Below are 27,588 nucleotides of genomic sequence, written 5' to 3' on the forward strand. Positions count from 1 at the left end.
GAAAAGTAAAGCGTCCTAACATCTGGCATCTAGGCTACAAATATCCTTTTAGAATCTGATGTTTACAACATCAGCTGCTGTTTGTAGACTTGCTTTTTCTTTCAAATATGGACATAGCTTGAGTTAATGCCACCAGACGAGTTGTTGCCATTCATTCCACACCTTCCAGTGATCACAGATAAATGAGGACAGAGACAAATATTATAACCTGTTCATCAGAGGAATGTGATATGTATAGCCACCTCCACACTCCCACAGTCCATATATTAGGGATGATACTATTACTTATGTCAAAACAATGACACCTTTCCCATAATTCCTCCCTTTCTCTGAGTCACCTGCTGATTGGTCTTCTACACCCTGGATGTGGTCATTACTATTGAAATGATAACAATAAACTTGGACATGATCCTATATGAAACTGCTAGGACAGTAATTAAAATGAAATAACTGAATAAACTGACATGTATCTCACACCTGCCCTACAGAATCAAACAGACATGGCACAACATGCCCTGTTTCATACACGTGTAGTGTCTGGTACAAGATACTACATATTGAGCAAGCAAAGTGTTCTGCCAATAACCAGGATGTTTCACAAGCATTGATGTTTACACACACACACACACACACACAGATATAAAACAAATTTAACACAATACCCATAAACAGGCTCTTCTTTGACTATTCCCAACTTTGAGAAGCTGCGCTCGCCGGAGGCATCGGACACCATCATGCACAGATAGATGCACAACCCAATTTGACAATTGCAAATGTCTAAGAAAGATTCAATGATTACAAAAGCTTTTACATGGTAAGCTTTGCTGATACGTTCACAGTCACCTGTATCAGCTAATTTTGACTGATTAATACAATCAGTTGAATGCTTTAAAATGTAATTTATTTATTTATTTTCACTAATTTATCAGAATATTTAAAAAGGTTTGCTGCACGGTTAAAATACATAATTAGTATTTTCAATGGGTCACAGACACTTATCCTTTCTAAGGATAATTTAATTTCAATTAAAAATAATCTTTTGGGTTAACGGTTAATATTAGGTGTGTTGGTTGTCTGTTAGGAAAAATAACCAAATGAACATCCCTAGTTAAGTCAGTAACATCACAGCGCAGAGAATCTAGAATAATAGTAACTGTATAATTAATAATTAACGCTGTATATGCGTCCGAAAGTCAGACTCGAAATTGATTTCTAAGAATTATTTTGATGATAATAAAGGAAAACTGTTCAGCGGAAAATTCTCGTCTGTCTTCATCTGGGCCTATTTCAGGAATGGGCCTAATGCTGCAGCATCAATAGCACCCACCTCCTGAGTAAGGAGATAAAGGTTCACAATATTTTGGTAAATACAGCACATCATGGGTGTATATTGGCACCATTTGTTGTTTGTATTGGAATCTGATTGAACATTTGTTCCTAGAAATAGTGAAGCATTACATCAGACTTAACAAGTGGATGATCTTTATTCTATAGAACATGGTAAAAAAACAACAACAACAAAAAAAAACACTTTATTTGCTAGAACCCCCCCCACACACACACACACACACACATATATTTTTCATAACTGAGTCAAACAACATGAAGCAGGTTTACAAGATGCACTGTTGAATCTAAAAGGAGCCAATTCTTAAATTGTGAGTTTTGTCCGAACCCTTTTGAAAACAGTGGTTCATTGTTTCTTTCACAACATTGTTTCTTTAAACAATATAAAAATCAGCCAGTAGCGTGACTTTGGGGGTGGGGTGGAAGGAGTATTTGGAAAACCTGTTTGGAAACCACTGTTGTTGCTAGCTTCACACTGAAGCTTTAAAATTGTTGACATTCCTAGAAACATCAGTTTCTTTAAATCTCCCTGTCTGTGTTTCCACCGCTGCTTAGTTTGTTTCCCAGCTATTTCCTCTCTTAAAGCTCGAGCGGCTTCGGCGTGTTTGGCTGGTGTCTATTCGCAGGCTTTCACCTTAGATTAAGGGTGGAAAAGTGGGTGAAAGTTCACTGTACTGCGGTGTTATATTGTGAACTTTAGCAGCCTGTATGTGTAACACTCTGACACTCTTCACTATTTCTGAGCATCACAGAAACTCAAGCCTCTTAAAATGCTGGAATCTGTAGTTAGAGCACGTTTAGTTTAAGTCTGTTTAGTAACTAGCTCAAAGAAAGTATGAGGATTAGGTGGCTATGAAAGACTTTTCCTGGTGTAAGTTTGTGCACGTGCTATTGCAGATAACAGAGAGACAGACAAACACCACAACAGCTGACTTTACTGTAGCTCTCCTTTGACACTGTCATGTTTTGAAGTTATCATCATGGCCCTCTTAACCTTTCCAGCTTCCTCACTATAAACAGATGGTAGCAGTGGCCACAGTGAACCGTCTGAAGGGCTTTCTATCTTGGAGGTTACGATGAGCTGGACGAGGAGCCAGACTAAAGCTTTAAAACAAACGCTTTATAACAAACGACATAGAAACACATGAAAGTGAATGCCACTGAGCTTCTGATCCTTTCTCATTCTGTTCAGTCACACTTACACACCTGAGTTACATTCAATAGAGGATCTTCCTTATTCAGCTATGTTAGGAATCCAGACAATGACTATATATCTCGTAATTTGCACAAACTTGTTGGTACACTAAATGCTTTTTATAACTAACCTTTTATTGTTAATGATTCCTCCCGAGGCAGTTTCTGTTTTCTAATGCATGGTTTTGAACTGTGAGCAGCAGCCCTTATGTTCCTGTCAGCTGTTAGGATCAGTGGTCATGTTGTGGATCAGAGCTAATATGTGTCTCTTTGTTAATCAATGCTGTTTATCTGAACTGGCTCCATGGTAAGATCACATAACATCCAGCGTATCTGTTGTATCTGAAGCACAGACATGTTTGCAGGCAGAGCAAGTCCATCACAAGAAAGCCCTCTCTCTCTCTCTCTCTCTCTCTCTCTCTCTCTCTCTCTCTCTCTCTCTCTCTCTCTTAGTGGTAATTCTCGATAAGACGGAGGTCATTTCTGGGGCCTGCTGATGTGTCTCTGCTCTCGCTCTTTATCTGTAGAGTTCACATGGAGCGTTTCTGGGTCAGAGTGGGATATGATGACATGCAGTAATCTCGCTGCGAGTCTTCAACCACTTCCTGGTCTTCTTCATAACATTGATATCATACAATAGCAGATAGAGACAGTTCGAGAAATTGTTTTTTTCTTTTTGGACCCAACATTCTTCACTTTAACATTATAAAGTGGACAATAATAAAAATCTCTTCACCTCACACTGAAGGAGGGACCTGGGTCATATCTAGTAACAGGAATATCACAGAGATGTTTTTGACTCGGGCCTGTAGCAACACCCAAGCCTTCAGCCACAAAACCCAAACAACCACCCAGCAACACTTTAATAAGCACAGGCTACATGAACGTCATGCCAACAACCTTCAACACCCAGCACCACAGTGCTTTGCATCGACTGATACCACTCACATTTACATCGGAAAATGCAAACGTCTAGCTGGATTTACAAGAGCTCAAGTAGTGAAAATCAAGAAAGGGAAGCAAGCAGGATAGGCCATACAGAGGAAGAGTGAAGCTAAATTGTATTATCTAAGCATTTGCATAGAATTGATCTTCCGTTTGCAGCTGGGTGCTGTGACTCATGTAAACACGGATGAAAGGACTCATTTGGGCTGGAAAATGCAGCTCCTTCCTGCACTATTCTCTGTGCTCAGTGACTAAGACACGCTCGTTCAGTGGCCTCCTCCTCCTCATGGCCTTCTCCGCTCGTCTGATGTGTCTCTACACGAAAGGAACAAACAGTCCCAGAGGAAAGGCCTTGGCAGGAATATGAAGCACACCGTCACTGGGGATCAGACTCCACCAGAGAATAAGACCAAAAGAAGATTTAACCTCTCACTAGATCACAATAAAATCAAAAGGGATTTCTCAAAACATATGATCTTGGTCTTATGGTGCATGATTCGTCAGTCTTCCTAATCTTTTAGCTAACTGACGTCAACGACCATTTTTCTTCCCGTCCTCTCCAACCACCTTTTCACCATACAGTTAGATTAGAGCAATGAAACAGACTTATTTGACCTGTCTTATCAATGTTTTGTGTTTATCTGCGGTCATGTGCATACTGGCCAGGTTGATGGATAGCATGTGGGGTGAGTTTAAACCTCAGATTACATAACTTCTCTCTGCTCCTTCCTAAAATATCCTGCCTGGGCCTGTGTCTCCTCTTACCCTTAGCCTTAGCCTGATAACATAAACCTGCTTATGGAGCAGAGGTCGCGTGAAGAGACATTACAGGTCAACAGATGGCGCAATGAAACACAGGTTACGCAGTGTGTGAGTGTGTAGAAAACCTGCAGGTGAAGTGCTGTTTTGTGAAGCAAATCTTGCGTATTACAAACCAGATTCCAGAAAAGTTGGGACACTGTATATATTGTAAAAACAGAATGCAATGATGTGGAAGTTTCAAATTTCAATATTTTATTCAGAATACAACATAGATGATGTATCAAATGTTCAAACCAAGAAATTGTATAATTTTAAGGGAAAAATACTTTGATTTTAAATTTCATGGCATCAGCATATCTCAAAAAAGTTGGGACAAGGCCATGTTTACCACTGTGTGGCATCCCCTCTTCTTTTTAACAGTCTGCAAACGTCCGGGGACTGAGGAGACAAGTTGCTCAAGTTTAGGAATAGGAATGTTGTCCCATTCTTGTCTAATACAGGCTTCTAGCTGCTCAAATGTCTTAGGTCTTCTTTGTCACATCTTCCTCTTTATGATGGCGAATGGCACGGTGGATTGTGTTCACGACAATGTTTTCTGGAAGTATTCCTGAGCCCATGCTGTGATTTCCATTACAGTAGCATTCCTGTATGTGATGCAGTGCCTTCTAAGGGCTCGAAGATCACGGGCATCCAGTGTGGATTTCCGGCCTTGCCCCTTACGCACAGAGTTTGTTCCAGATTCTCTGAATCTTTGGATGATATTATGCACTGTAGATGATGATAACTTCAAACTCAGCATTGGGGGAATTGGTGATCCTCTGCCCATCTTGACTTCTGAGAGACACTGCCACACTGAGAGGCTCTTTTATACTCAGTCATGTTGCCAATTGACCTAATAAGTTGCATATTGGTCCTCCAGCTGTTCCTTATATGTGCATTTAACTTTTGCGGCCTCTTTCTGCTACCTGTCCCAACTTTTTTGGAAAGTGTAGCTCTCATGAAATCCAAAATGAGCCAATATTTGGCATGACATTTCAAAATGTTTCACTTTCAACATTTGATATGTTACTGTGGCGAGTGGGGCGGGGCCGAGAGGCGTGGGAACGAGGAGTGAGGCCAGGTGTAGTGATTGGAGATGAGCTACACCTGAGCCCCACCGCTAGTATCGAGTCCCACGTAGGAGATGGAAGGATATAAAACTGGAGTGACGACCGTGAAGGACGAGAGAGGACCAGGCCTGGGACATTATTTTATGTTTGGCTTTTTATTTATGCGCACCAGTCGTCCGTGAGGGGCTGGTGCGCCGTTTTGTATTTACTTTTGATTATTAAAATGAGTTTTTGATTGTGCGCTGGTTCCCGCCTCCTTCTTCCCGATGAATATGGAGATTTGCATATCATTACAGTGGTGCCGAAGCCCGGGAGAAGGAGGGACGCGCTGCTGAAGATCCCTCGCCGCTGTGGTGAATCCGCGGTGCCCTCGAGCAGGCGAGGTACGTGCCGCCATTGACGCTCGAGGCGGTGGGCTGGAGCGAGTTGCCGGGGACGGGCGAGCTCGCTGCCGACCGCCCACGACAAGGAGGGGCGGCTGCCGTCCGTGAGGGAGCGGAGGAGTCGGCGCCGTTCGCCAGGGGGCCGGAGCCTGCCGCCTCCGTGACGGAATCCGGAGGGGCAGGGAACGGGGGACTCCTGCCGCTGCCCAAAATCGGAGGAGCCGTCGCCGTCCACCGGGCGGCGGAGGAGTGTCGTGCCGTCCGCCGAGGGCCGTCCAGTGCCACCGCCGGGCACCGCGGAGGAGATCACCCAGCCGGTGGAGGGCCGAGCAGCAGTGCGTCTGGGAACCGGATTTTTTTTTTTTTTTTTTCCTCTCTCCCCTCTCTCGTCCCTGTCGCTCCTCCTTCCATCTCCTTTTCTCTCGCCTCGTCTGTCCTACCCCCAGGTTCCTGCAGGTCCCCGTGAGCGGTCTCCCCCGGAGGGAAGGGGGGGGGGGGGGGTAGAGCGCAGTCTCGGGAGTACCCCCCGGCCTGCGAGGGGCGATGGGGGTATGTGGCGAGTGGGGCGGGGCCGAGAGGCGTGGGAACGAGGAGTGAGGCCAGGTGTAGTGATTGGAGATGAGCTACACCTGAGCCCCACCGCTAGTATCGAGTCCCACGTAGGAGATGGAAGGATATAAAACTGGAGTGACGACCGTGAAGGACGAGAGAGGACCAGGCCTGGGACATTATTTTATGTTTGGCTTTTTATTTATGCGCACCAGTCGTCCGTGAGGGGCTGGTGCGCCGTTTTGTATTTACTTTTGATTATTAAAATGAGTTTTTGATTGTGCGCTGGTTCCCGCCTCCTTCTTCCCGATGAATATGGAGATTTGTTTATTACAGTTACCTATATCCTTTTGTGATTAAAATAAAAATTTAGGAGATTTGTAAATTATTCCATTCCTTTTTAACTCACAATTTGTAGTGTCCCAACTTTTTTGGAATCAGGTTTGTACTAATAAAGCCCTGAATGGTTTAGCACCTCAGTATTTGAATGAGCTCGTTTTACATTATACTCCTCTACGTCCGCTACATTCTCAAAACTCAGGCAATTTGATAATACCTAGAATATCAAAATCAACTGCGGGTGGCAGATCCTTTTCCTATTTGGCGCCTAAACTCTGGAATAATCTACCTAACATTGTTCGGGAAGCAGACACACTCTTGCAGTTTAAATCTAGATTAAAGACCCATCTCTTTAACCTGGCATACACATAACGTACTAATATGCTTTTAATATCCAAATCCGTTAAAGGATTTTTAGGCTGCATTAATTAGGTAAACCAGAACCGGGAACACTTCACATAACACCCGATGTACTTGCTACATCATTAGAAGAATGGCATCTAAGCTAATATTAGTCTGTTTCTCTCTTGTTCTGAGGTCACCGTAGCCACCAGATCCAGTCTGTATCCAGATCAGAGGGTCACTGCAGTCACCCGGATCCAGTACGTATCTAGACCAGATGGTGGATCAGCACCTAGAAAGGACCTCTACATCCCTGAAAGACAGCGGAGACCAGGACAACTAGAGCCCCAGATACAGATCCCCTGTAAAGACCTTGTCTCAGAGGACCACCAGGACAAGACCACAGGAAACAGATTTTTCTTCTGCACAATCTGACTTTGCTGCAGCCTGGAATTGAACTACTGGTTTCGTCTGGTCAGAGGAGAACTGGCCCCCCAACTGAGCATGGTTTCTCCCAAGGTTTTTTTCTCCATTCTGTCACCGATGGAGTTTCGATTCCTTGCCGCTGTCGCCTCTGGCTTGCTTAGTTGGGGACAAAAAAATATATATATTATTTTATATCTTCAGCTTTCACAGGCCAAAAGTACTGATGACCAGAAACTGGCCAAAGAACATTTTGTTTTCCAATTGCAATATAAGGGTAATATGGACAATTTTCTCGATGAGTGCATGGACAAAAGGGGCCTCAAAATAAATTGCATGTTTCTCAAGATTTTATTTATTTTAGTTTTCTTTTATCAAATTTGATAATTATTGTTAAATATGTGCCTGCTTTGCTTTAACATTTGTTTATTTAATTTATTTTTATTTGTTTTGTAATCTTTTTCTACTTATGTACAATAATGTGTATTTTGTAAAAATAGATTAATAATAATAATGAAAAATGTCAAATCCTCAAGCTTCCTTTTGTCTATCTACCTCATCTATCTATTATCTGATTAAATAAATAATGATAAAATGCTGATTTGACATCAACGTGGATTTAACACTTTAAAATGATCCAAAACTATATGTAGCGATATGCCTAATAAGATCACTTTTGCTCCGCCCACTTCCGTCCTGACGCAGCTGTCCTGGGACTGCTGTGACGTAAGGGTTCTGCGGTTCTGCAGCTGGATGTATGTATCTCGTTAAAGCAGACTCCAAACCAGTAAATGTCTCTTTTCATCGGCACGCCAGCAGGTGGCGACAAGTCTTAATGATCGAGTCATTCAATAATTCATTCAACCAGTTTGCTTAAAAACACGACCAAGTGCATTTTGCTCCAAATATCACAAGGAACATAGATTGGTGTAGTAATGTCATCTACCAGCAGGTGCAAACTGTACCATAAACACAGAGCGCCGATTCTTCAGCTATAAACACAGTTAGCAGTGTTGTGTGAACTCTTCAAACTGCTGGCTACTTAAGTAAATGTATAGCCTACCTTTATGGAAACTGACTCAAGTACATAACTCATTAGAAAATGAAGGCTAACACTTTATGTAACAGTGTCTGGTAACACTTTATTTTCTATTTTCACATGCACTTACCATTATATTAACAATTAATTACATGCAAGTAACCCTTATAATAGCCCTTAGTATTCAGGTAAATACATGTAGTTTATTAATATTACTCAGTACTTAAATGCATAAAAACACTGAAACAAGGACACCTCGAAATAAAGTGTAACCTAAGTGTAAATAAGTGTAAACTATTCCTATTACACACAACTAACCCTAACCTTATAGCTTAGAATGTGTAAGAGTTAAACGGATTATTTATCAGAACATAAAAATAAAAAATAGGACTACCACACTTGATACTTTGGTGTATGTGACATGTTTAATGATCTAATGACTTAATAAAAGTAATTGCGTGACTGCAGAAATAGATCATTCGGACCTCTTTGTGAACCGGTTTGACAGATTCAGTGGAACCGAACGGATCAAAAGAGCCGTGAAGTGGATTCATCATGACTGACCCATCAGCAAAGTTTTAATACTGTTATCTTTTTGTGTAATGTAACAGAGAAATCTATGGACTATATGGAAAAATACATTGTAGTAAAAGTACCAATCCCTCTTTAACATAGTGAATAAATAGTCAGGAAAATATGTAAACAAACATTTTCTTTTCCAAAGACCTAGATCTTCCACGCATCTCTGAAATGCTACTGGAGGTTGCTTATTCATTTATTCACTGATTGCCAAAACACATACTTATGTAAAGCCTTTCAGATACCTTTACTTCATAATGATCTGTTTTTAGGCTTTCTGGCAGAGCTTGTGTATTGGTTAGCTGGCATCTCTTGGTTTAACAGTAGTGTAAAGTCTATAGCCAGAATACCTAGCTGTTCTCTGTGGGTATTTGCAGCCATGCACATGAGATTGTCCCCCACTTACATCAGACAAAGGGTGTGGACTATTAAACATCACCATACAACATCATTCAGTTTGATGGAGCTGACCAAAGTGTCTCCAACAGACAGACACAGTCTCCCCCCTCCACAGTGCAGTTATGGTAAGGGCTCTAACAAGAGAAGAAAATAACACCTGGACTGAAACTGTTCATTGTTTTGGCATGTGTGACCTCTAGTGGTTAGGAGAGTGATGTACACTCACAGACACCGCAGTGTTGTGTTTCCTTGTGAATTTTTAAGCATAAGACATTAAAAGCTGCTTTTAGAAAATAGCAGAGCTTGTAATTTGATTTGCAAACATGTTAATGAAAGAACAAATAAAACATCTGAATATATAAATACAATATCAATACAAACAACAATACTATATCTATAAATAAAATTGAAAGTATCCGTGTAACATCAGAGCTTTTTGCACCTGACATTGCAATTTTGGGATGCATAGAAGATTTCTAAATGGCTAGATATTAAATCAATACATTTGGGACACAAATCATTATTAATTGCTGCTTGTTTCGTGGGCTGTGGATAAATCACATTTTTACATTAACTCAGTATTTAAACAAGCAGTCTGTATTCAAAAGGAAGCGTCTGAAGTGTTTTAAATTACATTTGAATTAACCTGCAATTAATTAACTGGTAAAAGGCCGTAAAGCCTTTTAGTAAACAATCCTACTTTCAGTCCACAGTAAATACATTTTGTTATCATTTGCATAACAATTAAAACACTGTAATGGCACAAAGGAGGTAAAAGGCCAGACTGCTCAAATGACTGCAGGTTTGCTGTTCTTCTGTAGATGGCAGTGTGAGAAAGAGACAGGGGACCTCTGTTATAGTGATATCCATTGATGGACATTCAGAAGTAGTCACATATTCTGACAGTCATTTTTAACTTACAGCTCAGGTGTTTGGCTCGAAATGTTGTGTACCATAAAAGACCTTCAGATTGTGTACTTTAGTACAGTACGTCCCATATAGCCAGGAAAGTGTCTTTGAGATGAATGGGATTGCTAATGAACAGAGCTCTTTGTGTAAGGTGTGAACCAGTGTCTTCACCTCACACAAAGATATCTGCAAAAATGGATGTGGATGACAATCAACCTACAGTTAGGACACCATTTGAACACATAAGACTTGAATGAAATGCAGACACTTTGCATGTGAGATGAGAAGAAAACATCATTAACATAGCACCCGTTATAACTGACTTCAAAAATCCTAAAAAAAAATTGATATTTATGTGAACACCAATGAGAAAAATCCACAATGCTGTTGTTTGAACATTATCCACATTTTCATAAACCATGTTGAAAAAACAATTGTCAAGGCAGTGTGTTGTGTTATTTCCACCCACTATACGAGCCGAAAGCAGATGGAGAGCGTCACCCAGCATCCAGCCTCGGCCGGTCATCTGAGGACGCTGTTGTGCTTGCTTTAGAGTCGCTCGTGTCTTGATTGAGGTCGAGTCCAGAGGAACAGCAGAGTCTTCACAGACAGGTCATCAAGACAGACAGAGGTGGTTTAGTGAAATTCCTGTCTGTTTCTCCATATGTTTCAGCTTAGATTCCAGAGGGGTGTTCATGCAGTGCCTCTACAGTACCTTATCTTGCTCCTGCTGTGTCAGGCGGGGGATCTGAAGACGAACAGCTCCTCTTCAACACCCCACACACCCTCCCCCCGTTACACGAGCCGCTCAGCGACTTTCATTGATTTCCCTTTCCTTATGAGGCTTGTCTCAATAACACACAAGCAGCTTCTATAAAATCAGGCAGAGATTGAATTATAATGACGCTTTCACAAGTTACAACACCAAGGGAAGTTAAAACAGAAGACCTAAGAGTGAAACACTTGTATTTTGGTATTTTTTTGTTTGTTAATTGTGACCCTGGAGCACAAACGCAGTCTGAAGTCTCTGGGGTATGTCTGTAGCAATAGCCAAAAATACATTGGATGTGTCAAAATGATTGATTTTTCATTTATGCCAGAAGTCGTTAAGTATTATATTAAGATATTAAGTAAAGATCATGTTCCATGAAAATATTTTGTAAATGTCCTACTGTAAATATATCAAAATATTTTTTATAAGTAATATGCATTGCTAAGAACTTCATTTGGACAACTTTAAAGGTGATTTTCTCAGTATTCAGATTGTTTTGCTTCCTCAGATTCCTGATTTTCAAATAAATATCTCGGCTAAATAATGTCTGATCCTAACAAACCATAGATGATTTATTCAGCTTCCAGATTATGTTTCTCAATTTTAAAAAATGTCCCCTTATGACTGGTTTTGTGATCCAGGGTCACAATTAAAATATTATTTGAAAAGAAAAATGTAAAAACACTAGTGAGTATAATAGAAATATGATTTATATTAACAATAAATTTAACATTAAAAATAATGTTAGCTTCAGGAAGACATACCTTTCAGACGTAAAAAGTATGAATTATACAGTTTAATATACACTATCTTTCAAAAGTTTGGATCAGTAAATTGCATTAAATTGACCAAAAGTGACAGTAAACTATTTTATAGTGTTACAAAAGGTTTATATTTCAAATAAATGCTGCCAGATGCTTTCAAACCTGCTATTAATCAAACAATCCCTTTTTATATCCCTGTTTCTACAAAAATATGAATATTGATAACATTTCAACATTGATAATAATGAGAAACGTTTCTTGAGCAGTAAACCATCATATTATTCTGATTTCTGAAGATCATGTGACACTGAAGACTGGAGGAATGATGCTGAAAATACAGCGGAGCATCACAGAAATAGATTACAGTTTACAATATATTAAAGTTTTTACTGTATTTTTGATCAGATAAATGCAGCCTTCATGAGGATACAAGACTTCTTTTAAAAACTAAAAAACTATACTAAAATATTTCATATAATACACAGCAGATATGTTTGTCTATTTGACTAATAATGGTTTATTTTACATGAGTCAGACAGACATATTTCAGAGTCTGCATGCATGTTTCAAACACACACACACACACACACACACACATGCAGGAGTCTTCAGTGATCTGATGCTCATGTGACTCTTATAGGTCTGGTGCTGAATGAAGCGCTGTGTAAATGCTCTTTTCATGACCGTGCTGAGTGAGTGTCTGTCTCTCCGGAGCAACACAAGGCAAACATCTGTTCTCAGCTCGGGACATGTCTGTGCTTTATGTGCTCCCTGTGTCCAGGTCAAAAGATCACGGCACCCTGCTCACAAAACACAACCTGTGGCTGTTTTCTAATGTGCACTGACAGGCACAAAACACAGCAAATGATGTGAAGCCCCGTTCAACACTAAAAGCTTTTGTATACGTGAGATGTTTTGAAGAAAAAAAAAAGACATCAGGAGTTAATGCTTGTACTGCAGTCAGAAATCAGTCAATATTTCACAAACATGTATGTATTAATGTACTGCAATGATAGATCAGATCACAGATGTTGATATATAAACTAAAAAATAATGTTGACTTGAGAAAAAATAGAGTGAGAGTTCTAAGTAGGTGTGTAAAAGCTTTAAATAAAAAAAAATATATATAAGCCTATAGCCTACTTTACATGTAAATATTGTTGCATGCATCTGCTGTGAACACTTGGGCTGTTCCTGGTGATGTTTATGAAGGGGATGGTTGTGAGAGGGTTTTAGGGCAGTGGTGCTCGGAACAGTCCCATCCGGGCACAGGTGCAGCTCAGGGTGAATGCGTGTTTATCGACCACACTTAACACCTCGCTCATCTGATGGCCACGGACTCACACCCGGACAAATGAATGGGTTAAGCATCCGATGGACAGTTTGCACCTAGTTGTCCAGAAATGGTGATAGGTGAGCGCTGAATGTGCCCGAGGCACGAGAGGGGCGCACCAGAGGAGGATTCAGGACGGACACTTTTGTTCAGAAGAGTGGGTTAATTTTCATCCACACACCCGCTGAGCGCCTCTCGTGTCCCGCAGTGTCCACGCTGGGAATCAGTCTGAAGGATATATAGGAGCTTGTGCTCCAGATGATTGTTAAATGACTTGCAATTGTGCTTTGTGTCAAATTTAAGCCCGTGTATTCCTCCCTTTGTGGGGGTGACCGGGGCTAGTTGTCACACGCTGGAATTGTGCATCACAAGGTTGCATTTGTGGGCCAGCCAAATAAATGCGTCGGAGGATTGTTTTCTCCGTCCTCCAAACTACAATGGGCTAATAACACTCAACTATAGACCAGGACAATAAAGGCACACATATAGGCTATTTCTAAGCAGGCTAGGAAATAAAACAAAGATTAGGCTACTGGATATTATTATTATTATAGCATTTCTATAATAAATAAATAAATAAATAAATAACGTCTATTTCAGAGTAGGCTATTGCTTGCTGTGTGATATTTGGTAGCAATATAAAGCCACATTTTTTTCAGTGTAGATTTTAAGGTTATACTGTGTTCTAATGACAACTATTGTTCATAAATAGAAAGTCGAGGCAAGCTGTCACGTGTTAAACATGTTTATTTTATAATTCACCGTGCGCTGTGTAATTTAGCTGATTCCTTAATTGTTTTGTGTTTCATAAACGTTTAGCTGATGGCAGGTTCCACTGTGACATGTTACCCCACATCGTGTTCAATTAAAAAACATATTCATTTTATACCTTTGTTGCAGTGCATTTTTCGTGTCTTTAAGCTGAAATTTAGTCACCTGCATTAAGTCATTATTATTTATGTGAACATTAAGACATAAAGTCATCAGTAAAGTAAGAAAACTGCAATGTTCAAATAATAGTTTTACAAACGTATTTATAATAAAACTGATTCCACAACCACCACTTATTCTGCACGACATTTTACGCTGCTCATTACAACGCAGCTCGGTCATATAGAATTTACCCGTTGTTTTACAACAACTCATCAACGTTTTTTATTTTTTATTTATTTGTATTTTTCTAAACACAAGTTAAGTGTAGAGCGTGTTCCCCGTGGGGCACCTGCAGGAGGCCGGCTCCGTCAGGGGGGTGTTCTGCAGGGCGTGGATGGAGCTCGAGCCCCGCCCCCTTCCTCAGCCCAGCCCCATATGAAGAGAGCAGTGTGGGCTGAATGGCAATAGTTCACGAGGAACTTCCTCAGAGCTTCTCCGTCCGCTCTGAGCATCCGAAGCAGACTCCGACTCTGAAGGGATTCACACTGAAGCTTTACAGGATCTCAATCTAGAGCTGCTCGAAAACTTGCGCTGAAGTTTGAGGAGGATCATTGCAAAATGCCACGTTCATTTCTTGTCAAGAAATATTTCTCCAACAAGAAGCCAAACTACAGTGAACTGGAGGGTCAAACTGGTGAGTGTGCCTTTAACAGCTTTTTGTTATTTTATGCCATATCAGTATGTGAATTAAAACGGTTTATGATGAGCCGAAACCTCACGCAAAGTTGTCACAACATCCTGCACCATAACATAAAAACGTTATTTTTTTATTATCATATTTTAAATACTCAAGGTATTTTTAATATAAATATATTTTTTGAATTAGATTTTTTTTTCACCACGGTATCTGCACGAACTGCAGGATGTGAAGTTTATCTAACTGCTGAAATGCTTCAGCTGTAATATTTCACAATCATTTAATCTGATTAAAAAAGCTCAAAACGTAAGTCAGAGCAGATAATAATGCAGCAGATATTCTGTGGTTGCTAACCAAATAAAGTCCGTGTTTGAAAAGCTGGAGAGTATACAAACAAGAAAGTGCTACCTCAACAAACTAAACCATTTAGTCCAGCAAACATCTAAACGTGCACCTTTTCTCTCCTCAGACCAACGCTATGCTGTCTTCCCACAATGCTTCCCCCTGGATGTCTTCCCCACTAGAGAAGGTGCTTCTGTGGTGCCCACCTATCCCTCCATGCTCGTGTGGACCACCAGTGCCTTACCCCTTACCTTCACAGCGGTGTCACCCAGCACCCCCTCTCCTCCCGGGCCTCTGGACCTGAGCTCTCAGTCCAGCTCCAGCAGCAGTGGAGAAGAGGACGACTGCCGTACATCTGACCCTCCCAGCCCAGACCCCGCCGACCGCTTCCAGTGCGCCCACTGTGGCAAGACCTGCAGCAGCCCGGCCGTGCTGTCTCTCCATCAGCTCACACACTGCACCGCCGGCCCACAGACGCTCACTACTGCTGCAGGAGCCACCAGCACAAGCACCAGAGCGGCCTTCCACTGCAAGCACTGTCCCAAAGAGTACAGCAGTCTGGGTGCGCTCAAGATGCACATCCGCTCCCACACGCTCCCCTGTGTGTGCACCACGTGTGGAAAGGCCTTCTCCAGACCCTGGTTACTGCGAGGACACATCCGTACACACACCGGTGAGTGAGCTGATGCATTGAGGCTGTTAGTGGTGCGTGCAAAGTCAACCCTTAACTTTGAAGAATTAAACTTATCTGTAGCATTCCCATTGTTGTCAATGGCTGTTGCTTGGCTGGCACATCTACAAGCAGTGGGTTAACCAAGTAAAACCTTGACTTTCTGAATAAAGGACTCCCAAAATCTAGAGACAAGAATATTATAGAAACCTAGGGATGAGCTCTTTAAAGCGAAAACACCCAAAGTGGCACAAGTTTTGAAGGTTCACCTTTTCTTGTAGAAACTATAGAGGTTGCATATATATATGTGTATATTAAAAACAAAATTCTTCCTCTCTGTTTTAAGGTGAACGCCCCTTCTCATGCCCCCACTGTAACCGTGCGTTTGCGGACCGCTCGAACCTGCGCGCTCACTTGCAGACCCACTCCGAAGTGAAGAAGTACCAGTGTGGAGCGTGCTCTCGTACCTTCAGCCGCATGTCCCTCCTGCACAAACACACGCTCTCCAGCTGCTGTGCGTCTGCCTAGAGGACCAGACCGCTGCTTGCCCCCTCTCACTGTTGAGCTGGGACGGGTTTAAGCCATACGTGAATGCCTGGATTCGTAGAAAATGTATCGATGCTGTTTTTGAAGCACAAAGGGCCTTATCTTTGCTTCCACAAGCCAGAGGAGTGGTGATGTTATTTACTAGTGTTAGTCTTACACACATCACACACAGATTCCTGTCGTGGGAGGGGGGCCCACAGACTGGCTCTCGGTGGATTCCCAAGATGCACCTTGGTGCCGGCTGGTCCGGGACTGTGAGGGGGCAGCTGCTATAAAGCATGTGTGGTGAGAGGTCATCTCTCACCAAGATCTCCACAGGCGTGCAGGGAAGTATTGGGACAGCTGTTGCAGCGCAGGCCTGTTGACAAATGCATTAGCCATGTCTCTAGACTGATGGCGGAAAAGCACACCAAAGAGCTGTTTTAATAAGAAGTTCAATTAGACTCTGGAATTTGACTCTGTAATCGGAGCTTCAAGGTACTCCATCGTTCGGCATCTCCTGGATGTTTTTATCTTCTTAAACACTGAAAAAGGTGTCAAAAGCACACAAAAAAAGAGTCATTTGGTTTTAGAAGTTGTGTACAAAGTTCGCTCCAGTTCAACTGAACTGAAGGGAATTCGCAGGCTCTCATTTGAGAAAGGTCTTCCGTGAAGCCTTTATCATCTGGTCATCTTTGAACACATTTTTTTCAAAGCCACAATGATATATGAAGCTACCTGTCACCATGTTGTTTATATTGTACGTATAACACAAACCAAATCCTATGCAATGTTTTTTTTTGAGCAAAGATGTTTTAGTGTATTTCCACTTGCTATTTTTCAATAAAGTAATTTATGTTCTTTGTTTAACAGAAGTGTCTAATTTGTGTTTTTATGAAATGTCGACCGTTCACCCATAATTAAATATTCTGCATACATTTACCCAACCTCATGTCATTACAAACCATTATATCTTTCATGGTAAACAAAAAAGGAGATGTTTAGTAGAATGTCCTCACTGCTTGTTTACATTCAAGAAGCATTCTGTACACATATTCAGAAGTGCGTAGGTGGATTTATGTGACACACAGGATAAGAGAGAAAATCTTTCTTAAATATAATTCATGCTTGAGCACATTCAAACAGGCTGCATCACTCCATGTCTGGCATCAAATATCGCGAGTTATGCTCTTAAATGAACACAAGCTTGCAGAATTTTTAAAGATTATTAAAAAAAGAAATGCAAATTATTCCTTGAATGCATGAATTTACACCCAAGGGTCTATGAATTGATATGGTGGTGTCTGTCTAGTAGCCGTCTAATATTTTGAGGTATGGTCAGAACACCTGCACACACCTTTTCTGCTTAGCTTAATGCTAATACAATGCTAACTCCGTTTAGCTGACACATGGCCAACAAATGTTTGCATCTGAGAGGTGGAAAAAGACCAAAAGCGAGGCAGAAGAGAAGTGGGCCAGTCCGCACCATTAAGACCAGTGGATCCAGCTCTTAGCTCCAAACCTCAATCTGTCAAACAGATAGATACGCCTCCCCGAGGGGACATTTAATAAATGTGGGAAATGCCAACAATCTGTGCTTCCAATGCAGCCAGAGTTTTAGGTTTTAGGTTTTGTGGACCTCCTCCGCAGCTCACCCTTTCTCTAGGAAGCTGAATCCACAAAGCCCTTGTGACCCGCGCTGACGCCAACCAGTCTTGCTAGAGTAACGATGCACTTCCTCTGCTGATTTGGAGGCTCAAAGCTGTGGGATTTTGGTGGGAGAAGCTAGCTGTAGGGGGGAGGGCATGCTTAAAGAAATATTACAGGCTCAACGCAACTTCAGCTCTATTTTCAGTATCTGTGACCAGTAAAAATGCTTTATTCCTAAATTACAGAGCCCAAATGCGTGACATGTTTGGAGAAAAAGCTACATGTCGGGCACAAATTACCTTTTTAATGTTTTTAAATTGAACTTTTCCATACCCTCATCTTAGTTTAATGCTGACAAGTGTTACCTTTGTTTTAGCCAAATTATGGCTTGATTAAAACAATATTCTTACTTCGAGGCCACAATATATATATTTTTTCTTCCACGTCATGTTTGGGGCTCTGTACTTTAAATTAAATGCATGCATTAAGCAGACCCTTTTGTTCGAAGCGACTTACAGTGCATACAGGCTAACATTTTTTACCTAACATTTGTTCCCTGGGAATTGATCCCACAACCTTGCGTTGCTAACACAATGCTCTACCACTTGGAACATAATATAAACACAAAGCTCATTCAAAATAAAGACTGCTATAATATAATACAAACTGCTGTAAAATATGCAATACATATATAGAATAGTTTTTTTTCTTTTAACTAAGGTATGAGCAAAATTATTTTCAGTTGTACATTTCTGTTAAATTACTCATTAACGGTAGTTTTGATACTGTGTCATTTAAATAGCAAACTGAGAAACTGCAATATGTGCTTGTTTGGGTGTATGTGGGCCCACATGGTCAGATATGACTGGTGTTCAGTAGCCGAAAGTCATTTAGGCTTTTGGTTTTGATGTGGTTGGCCTAAACTGGAGACATAAAGTCAGACACAGTAGACATGGAGGATTGAGCGTCCCCTCAAACCCACGGAGTCATGTTCACACAGAGATGACAACTGTGTGTGGGCGGCTGGATGGATGTCAGGGTGATGTAATCGTCTTTCAACCCTCAAAGCGGCACAAATCTGCAAAAATGTCCCGTAAAGTCAAAAAATGTTCCCTAGTACCTGCGAGGGGGTGAGATAATGTGTCTGTAATTGACGTGGGTGCAGTGTGGTTTGAGTTGCTGTCTCCTCTTTATTTTTCCCCTGCTGGAACAAACATATCTGAGATCACTTCAGCTGCATATATTATATGTCTTTCACAGCATGGAGAGCACGAAGACCGCATTTATGTGGAAATCATAGATTTTTTTTGCAGAATTGTTTCATATTTAGAAAAATCCCTTATCCCTATTGTTGACCTAGTTTAATCTGACTTTGGTTCCCTCCTTTCCTCTCTCTGGGCTGAAGGAGCCCATCGGACACAGGAAACTACTTGTCGGTCACATATAAACACTGCAGCACTGATAAAACACATCTGAAGCATCAGGCTAGAGAGAAGTGTCCTGCTAGAAAGAGAGCTGAAAGATAGTTTGGCCAAAAATAAAAGTCCTGTCATTATTTACTCATCCTGATGTAGTTCCAAAACCACATGACTTTCCATGAAACAAAAATGGAGATTAGAAAACATTTCCGTGGAGCTCTGGGTGGTCCAGAAAGCACCATAAACGTATCATAAAGTGGTCCATATGGTTCATACGCTTTATACCAAATCACGTGACAGCTTTGTGTGGGGTACAGTTTCCGTTTTAGGTCTTTCACCCGTCATTTTAGACATCCAAGACAGACAGTCCTCAGACGTTGATAATATTGAAAACGATTGACATCAATCCTGCCTCAGTGTGTCTGGGCTTGATTATTTAAATGTAGGATAACCTTGTAGTTGAGACCTCTGTATTTGAGATCAGAAAATGGGCTGAATGACATGCTTTTTTCTTCAAAAGAGCAAGACATGATAATATGTTTTCGGACACACTTTCATACATGTTTGGAGTGCTGAGAAAGACTGAATTTACATTTTTGGTTGATCTATCCCTTCTTTGTGGTAATTCTCTAATATTCTCATGTAAATTTGTTTGGACATTTACACAGCTATGAGATCAGTTTTACATTTGACAACTGGTGTTTGTTTGGACTGGGATATTCAGTGCGAGGGCCTTTGGCCTGGCTCTAGTCTCTGTGTTTGGCGGTGGCTTTAACGGACTTTAAAAGGGCATATCTGAGCAGTGATGTTCGTGTCTTTTCATGTTTGAGGTAGTGGTTGAGAGAGCTGAGTCATAGGGATCATGTTTGAGCCAGGAGCTGTTATGATGGTTTGGATTACTAACAGAGTAATGGGTGACCGTGCTCTTGTGTGGGGATTACCCAAATACTTTCTCCAACTTTCTTTCTTTTCCAGATGCAATTCAAGCCACCGCTGCCCCTTCCATGTCATTGGTCTTATTCCTATTCTGGCTCTGTTTCCTCAAACGTTCCCTCTCATATTGAACATGTTCTAGCATGTGCCTTTCTGTCAGTATTTAGTCACCCTCATGTCATTTCAAACCCATATGACTTATTTCTTCAGTAGAACCAAAAAGAAAAATGTCTGAGCATCCAAACTTTCAAGACAATAGGATCCAAAACTTTTCTGTTCCAAACAATTAATTGTGAAATTAATCCATACAAGTAAACTACTATCTTCCAGCTACATCACCAGACACTACAACATTACGTCAAATATAGCGGCAGAAACGTCATGCTGTTTGGTCACATGACATGCTAGAACTCCTGAGGTTTGATGCTAGTCGATGTTTGAGGTTTGTCTTGCCATATTGAGCTATTCCAATGTGGTAAAAATTCGAATATCATACTTATTAAACCCAATCCAAGTCTTGACCATCAGATCCTTCGATTCATTTCCCAAATGCTTCACAAACACATTTCTGGAGCCCCCCAACATGTCTTCTCCCACACCCGACTCAAGTCATCAGTTCATTAATAGAGCCGTAAAGCCAAGAAACGGGTCTAAAGACAAAGGGTTTTACTTCCTTCAAAAAAACTTAGCAGGTCTTCACAGCATTCATCTGGACCTGTTCCTGGAGATCTCCCTTTCTGCAAAGCTTAGCTCCAACCTGGCAAACACACCAGCTAATTAAGACCTCCAGGAACACTTGGAGCAGGGTTGAATCCCGAAATGAACACCCCCCTGACGGTGCTGACCTCCACTTAATTTGTTACTCCCTTCCATCACTATCGCAATCTCATTGACTCAGAACACAGCCCTAAACTTCAGTTCCAGCCCTGATCTAACACACCTTAATGGTGTTTGGTGAGTTGATTAGGGCTGGAGCTAAACTCTGCATGAAGGTAGCCCCCCAGGAGGTTTGGCTCCCCCTGTTTTAGTGTTTAGTATTCATTCCTTTGTCACAGGGATGCCCATTCCTGCTTCTGGAGGGTCACTAGCTTTAACACACCAGCCTGGATGCTTCTAGTGATCCCAAAGACTGTGTCTAACTGGTTCAAATGTGTTTAATAGGTTTTGGGGCTTAACTCTGGAAGTTGGCCCTCCTGGAGCAGGATTGGAGACACCTTTTCATTAGTAATCAGCATGTGAGTTGAGGGGACAGGCTGTAAGTCTGGTGGTCTCACAGTTTATGATTTAAGCGACCTTGAGTAGAGAAAAACAGCTGTTATACAACAGTGGTGTGCTGAAGCCTGGTGTTCACGGCTTGAGGCCCAGTATAAGGATCTCTGCAAGAGCCAAACACATTGTGTCACTTTCACAATTACAGGGAGACTGAAGAGAGCGCAGGAAATTAGATGTATGTGTAACAACATGAGAAAGGAGAGGAGAGAGAGAGAAAATCTGATGGTAAGGAAAGAGGTGAAGAATTTACAGAAGACTGAAAAGTCATGTACGTTCATTAGTATTTCCTAAAAGTTTAGATACAGGTGAACATACATAATCAATAGTCAAATCATTGTGAAATTTGTCTTATAGCATTATCTATAGATCTAAAGTTAAAAGTGCATTCAGTATTTTTTAGGTACTCTTAACATTGCTGTTACCTCTGAGAGAAGACTGCACAATGATTCATTTTCTTACCTGACCGACAAAAATGAAGCAAGTGTGGCTTCACTTCTCAGAATCTTCTCTGTCGGCACGTCTTTTCAACCTTGTGCTTTTCAACCTTTGTTGGTCTTTCTGTTGGGGTCTTGATATGGCTTGGGTCCCTCCTTTAATGTAAGTCTGCTGGATTTTCTATCCACCAGATGTAAATAAAGTAGACGGTCACCTGAACATGTCAACAAGCTGCATGATTTCATACATGTCTGTGGCATTAAGTCTGTATTTCACAGACCGCTTCCATGCATACACTATAATGAAGCTGTTTTTCTGTGTTTTGTACTGTGAGACGGAGGGTGTGTCTCTCACCGTGTGCTGCACCTGCAGTAACAGAGAAAACACCTGCAGTGTCTCTGACTGCGCCGCAGGTATTTGGGGCCTCAGGAGGTACTTTGGATGATTTGAAAGGTGCAAGGTGCACTTTTGTTCTGCCTTGAGTCCTGCAGCACTTTACAACTCTTTTGTTCTGCCACTTGTGTGAGGCAGAGGTGAAGGAGACACACACACACACACACACTCACACACACACACGTACACACTTGTTGGCCTTTTCACTTGTGTCCTTAAGAAAGCCTCCAGATATATAATTGCACCTGCCTGAAATACACACCCTCCGGCTGCCTTTGTAGATCTCTTCATCTCACGACCGCTCGGTACGTTCATAAGTCATTATTCATTTGTCTGTGAGTGTGTGCATTTTTTAAGTGTCTTCTTACCGTGACGTATGCCAGCATATTATATTCCTTTTCCAAAAAGCATATGCAGAACTGATCGGTTCAAGGTACTGATGAGATTACAAGTTTCATTGGAGCATATGGAAAAACGTAATTATACACACACACATGCGGAGTCACCTCTTTTTAGAGCTATAAATAGAAACTTACAGATTACGCATTTTGATATCCACATGGGGTAAATGTCGGACTAGACAAAGTGTACTGAAGTGCCTGTAAAACTGTCCATTTCTCATTTTAGGTTCCCCACAAGCCCTTCTGTGGCCTCTGTGCAGCACGAAAGGCTGAAAGGATGGACTTGGAGGAAGACCGTGAGGGGTTAGGGTGCTATTTGGGACGGTGGAGGGTGCTCTTACATATGTTGCAGAAGTGCTTCAGAAGTCCTCATTTTGAGTCCTGGTCCTTTCCTGATTCTGTATCCCAGTGCTTCCCGACTCTCTTCATCCTATCTAATAAAGGCAAAAACAATATAAGTCTCCTGCTTCTCATGTATGTCAGTTCCAGAAGACGTCTAAAAATAATATTCTTAGTGTTGTAAAGATCTAAAGAAGCAATATTCATGATCCCATTGTGGTCAGATTTGACATATTGAAATTATACGTCTTGATGATTTTCCACATTTACTTACAGAAGGGCTGTAATCAAATATTTCTCACCAGTTTCTTCCAAGATTAAGTTATCTGCCTTGTGCTATGCTAAAATAATGTTATAGCTTCATATATTTATTTCAAGTTTTTAAGAGAGTTTCTTTGAGCTTTGCTGTGAGCAGCAGTCTCTCTTGGGTGTGAGTGTTTAGAGAGCTGGAGGTCCCAGCACAGAAGGCACACACAGGTGGATGGAGGCGAGACAGAAGGTGCCTGTGACCCCTGGATCTGGTCAGGTGGGTCCACACCTGTCTCCTGACTATGACTACAGATTCTGGTTACATAAGACAGAGACACACACAATTCTGTTTAAGACATCTAGACAGAACGTTAAGAGATCATAGAAACACTCTCGGTGCAAAGACTGAATCGTCTTTTACTCTTTAAGATCATTTAATGTGGATAAAACATTGATGATGTACTACAGATCCTATAATGAGTTGCTGTTAGCTTGTTCACTGCTGTGTCGGTTTAATTCTCTAAATGTACTACTTTTTAAGCATTTTAAAGAGTATTAAACTGATGTAAAATGTAGCACTGTAAACATTTGATTTTTCTTTTCAAACAGAAATGAAAAAAGTACTTAAGTGTGCCATGAAAGTGAACTCTATTTAAGTACACTTTAAGTGGTTTTTTATGTAATTTACATTATGTGATTGCCAAGTATGAAAAACAATATAATTTTAATTATTGTAAGTACAATACAAGTGCACTTTCTATTGAATTAAGCACTTCTTTTTCACAAGGGTTACAAACACACCAACATCGAACTCTGATTGATTCAGAGTATTTCTAATACATGGAAACACAGAGAGATCAGTGAGCTGTGACAGACAGTGACCTGCCAGCTTGGTTTGAGGTCTGCTGAAAGCTCTCCGCAGCTGTCACTGTGTAATTCTAGATATCAGTCCACCTGAGCAGCCTGTGGAGCCAAAACAACAGCACTCCTCCTGCCCCCACCTCCCCGTCCTGCTGCAGGGGGGCGAGTCACACAGGTATGTGTGGAGGTGCATGAATCAAACAACCTCATTCTTGTGCTCAATCCATGGTGTGTTGACTTTTAGACAGTTTTCCAGACTAAAGTACTTAAATCTTATTCCAAACTACTTCATTAGCATTGCACATTGCATTAAAATATTAATATATTTAAATAATATAATAATAATAAAAAACAAAAAACATTTGAAACTTACATGACTGTACTATACCCAATATCCCATTGCAAACTCATTGTGCATTGTCAGGGAGCTTCTCCTGTAATTTTGATTCATATTTGATTTGTGAAATTAATCAGTCAGAATGGTGACAGACAGATTCATTAAAAAGAATAATCTCAAATGAATGAATAATTCACCACACGGGCATTGCTATCACAAATCCAGTGAGGTGGATGTGTAAATACACTACTGTGTATATAATATAAAATTTAAAATAACCATTTTCTATGTGAATCTAAAGTAAAATGCAATTTATTGCAGAATTTCCAGCATGATTACTCCAGTCTTCAGTGTCACATGATCCTTCCGAAATCATTCTGATATGCTGATTTGCTCAATAAAAAATTTATATCAATAGTGAAAACAATTGTGCTGCTTCATATTTTTGAGGAAATCATGAAACAGTTTTTTTTCAGGATTCTTAGATGAATGGAAAGTTAATAAAACAAACATTAAAAATGTCTTTCTGTATAATTTAATGCATCCTTGCTAAATAAAAGTATCACTATTATAAAATATTATAAAAAAAACCTTACTAACCCCAAACTTTTGGTATATAGGTGAAAAATTGCTTTTCTACAATAAAGTGAAGTAAAGGGAAAAATCAACACAGACATATACTGGAGTAAGTCAAGTCAAGTCACCTTTATTTATACAGTGCTTTTAACAATACAGATTGTGTCACAAAGCACATTACAGTATTAAATAGGAAAGTAGTGTCAACAATTCAAAATGACAATAATAAACACATAATTTTCAATTAAAGGCAGTCCATCATTGAATTCGGTGATGTCATCATTCAGCTCAGCTCAATTTAAATAGTATCTGTGCAATCAAGTCGAAAATATCGGGGGGGGGGGCAGTTCTCCTCTGATCAGACGAAACCACCAAAGTCAGATCAGACTGGATCTGGTGGCTAAGAAAAATAACATAATATTAGTCTAATATTAGCGTAGATGCCATTCTTCTAATGATGTAGCAAGTATATTGTGTTATGTGTATGCCAGGTTAAAGAGATGGGTCTTTAATCTAGATTTAAACAACAAGAGTGTGTCTGCCTCCCGAACAATGTTAGGTAGGTTATTCCAGAGTTTAGGCGCCAAATAGGAAAAGGATCTGCCGCCAGCAGTTGATTTTGATATTCTAGTATTATCAAATTGACAGAATTTTGAGAACGCAGCGAACACAGAGGATTATAAAGTAACAAGAACTCTTTCAAAAACTGAGGTGCCATTCAGGGGTTTATAAGTAATACTCAAAATGTTATTTGTTAAGCAGGGATGCAAAATAATATAGAGGTGAGTGTTATCAGCATAACAGTGAAAGCTAACACCATGTTTCCTGATGATATCTCCCAAGGGTAACATATAAAGCGTGAAGAGTAGCGGCCCTAGTACTGAGCCTTGAGGTACTCCATACTGCACTTGTGATCGATATGACACTTCCATTAATGCCAGCAAAATTTTCTAGTCTATTCAAAAGAATGTTGTTGCCAATAGTGTTGAAACGGTCTAAATCCTGACTGGAAATTCCTCTAAGAAGGAATACTGGATACTAGGAGGATACTACCTTTTCTAGTATCTTGGACAGAAAAGGGAGATTTGAGATCATTCTGTAATTAACTAATTATTTGGGGTCAAGTTGTGTGTGTGTTTTTTATATGAGAGGCTTAATAACAGCAAGTAAGATAAAATATTACAAAATATTTCAAATCAAAAGTGGCTGTGTAGTGGATGTTTTAAGTGGATGCATGAAATCATTTCCTCTCAGGGTCACACAGGTGTAGCAGAGTAATCACAGGTGTAGAGAATCTCCTGTGAATCTGATCCAGTAACATCTAACAACCACAGTGTCACAATACGGTCATTCTGAGGATCGTTTTACTTTTTAAAACCTTACAATGGTTTTTGCATGATTTTTATTTATTTTTATTTATTGCTTGAAAATACAAAGTACTTTGTTTGGTTATTTTAACTTATATATGTTCTAACATTTCTATAACATTATGAACAATGCAAACACTTGTTTGGACACCAATAATTAGGTACACACAGATATTAAGAAAAGCACAGTGGAGTTACAGGGAGAATCATTGTATTTTGTCCTTAAGTGGCTCTTTATTTTCTTTCGAGGACTTCATGTGCAATTGATTTATGAGGGCTGAAATCTTAAAATGCCCTGTGAGCCAGACCACGAAGTGAGCCAAAGCAAGCACACATGTATTAGAGGCTTTCTAGCCCAGAGGAGAGATCTGAGCACAGCATGTGTGGCTCTGCATTATAAAAACTGTGTGTTACTGTATATTAGATATATATTGTGCAGTGTGTATTTGTTGGAAGGAGATATTCTGTGTGTGTCTGAGGTTGTTCTCCAATGGTTTTGCGTCGGGACCCAGATGTTACATTGCACATCAACATGGCATGGTACCCAATTTGATTACCAAACAAAATACCTTGTATTAAAATGTATAAATATTACCATGAACTGCAAGGACCAGCCTGAGAGACTGAAAAGAAAAAAGTGCTAATTATCTAAAATTGGCTATGCTAATGGTGTCCGGGTATGAATCTTAAAAACCACATGAGAGAACATTAAGGAGAGTGAGGTTTTATCAATACAGTCTCTATTTTCTGCATATGGGCACACACACTCACGCTGAAGTCATTAATTTAAACTAGCTTTTGGGGGATTTGAGAAAAACTCCCCCCTACAGAGAAAACAGAGAGAATTCACACACACACTCACACACACACACACACACACACACACACACACACACACACACACACACACACTGCAGCAGTGGTTTGGTCCGGCTCCAGAGACCCCCGCCTCCAGCACGTAAGTCTTTCCAGATGTGCTTACATCCGTCCCACTGCTGAGAGACGCCACTGAAGACAATTTATAAATGAAAGTCAACCGTCAGGGTCCTCAATAAACATAAC

General features: G+C 40.6%; 1 protein-coding gene and 1 long non-coding RNA gene across 2 annotated transcripts in view; both read left to right on the plus strand.

The window, feature by feature from the left end:
• Positions 1 to 6,274: 6,274 nt before the first annotated feature.
• LOC127944734 (uncharacterized) overlaps positions 6,275 to 27,588 on the plus strand; it is a 28,373-nt gene continuing 7,059 nt past the window's right edge. The window contains exon 1 of the long non-coding RNA XR_008150421.1: positions 6,275 to 6,343. This is a non-coding gene — a long non-coding RNA (uncharacterized LOC127944734). The remainder of the gene's footprint in view (positions 6,344 to 27,588) is intronic.
• On the plus strand, positions 14,507 to 17,170 carry LOC127944709 (protein snail homolog Sna). Its single transcript, XM_052540905.1, has 3 exons — positions 14,507 to 14,755; positions 15,228 to 15,773; positions 16,117 to 17,170. Exons 1-3 carry the CDS (start codon positions 14,680 to 14,682, stop codon positions 16,296 to 16,298), a joined length of 804 nt encoding a protein of 267 aa, XP_052396865.1. The 5' UTR covers positions 14,507 to 14,679; the 3' UTR covers positions 16,299 to 17,170.

The sequence above is a fragment of the Carassius gibelio genome, chromosome A23 (assembly GCF_023724105.1).
Source record: "Carassius gibelio isolate Cgi1373 ecotype wild population from Czech Republic chromosome A23, carGib1.2-hapl.c, whole genome shotgun sequence".
In the NCBI taxonomy this organism is placed as follows: Eukaryota; Metazoa; Chordata; class Actinopteri; order Cypriniformes; family Cyprinidae; genus Carassius; species Carassius gibelio.

Bases quoted from the DNA above. Each gene is read 5' to 3' on its own strand.
- LOC127944709 (XM_052540905.1), top strand. From the start codon at position 14,680: ATGCCACGTTCATTTCTTGTCAAGAAATATTTCTCCAACAAGAAGCCA. The intron at 14,756-15,227 runs GTGAGTGTGCCT...TTCTCTCCTCAG, and splicing joins TGAACTGGAGGGTCAAACTG to ACCAACGCTATGCTGTCTTC. The intron at 15,774-16,116 runs GTGAGTGAGCTG...CTCTGTTTTAAG, and splicing joins ACACATCCGTACACACACCG to GTGAACGCCCCTTCTCATGC.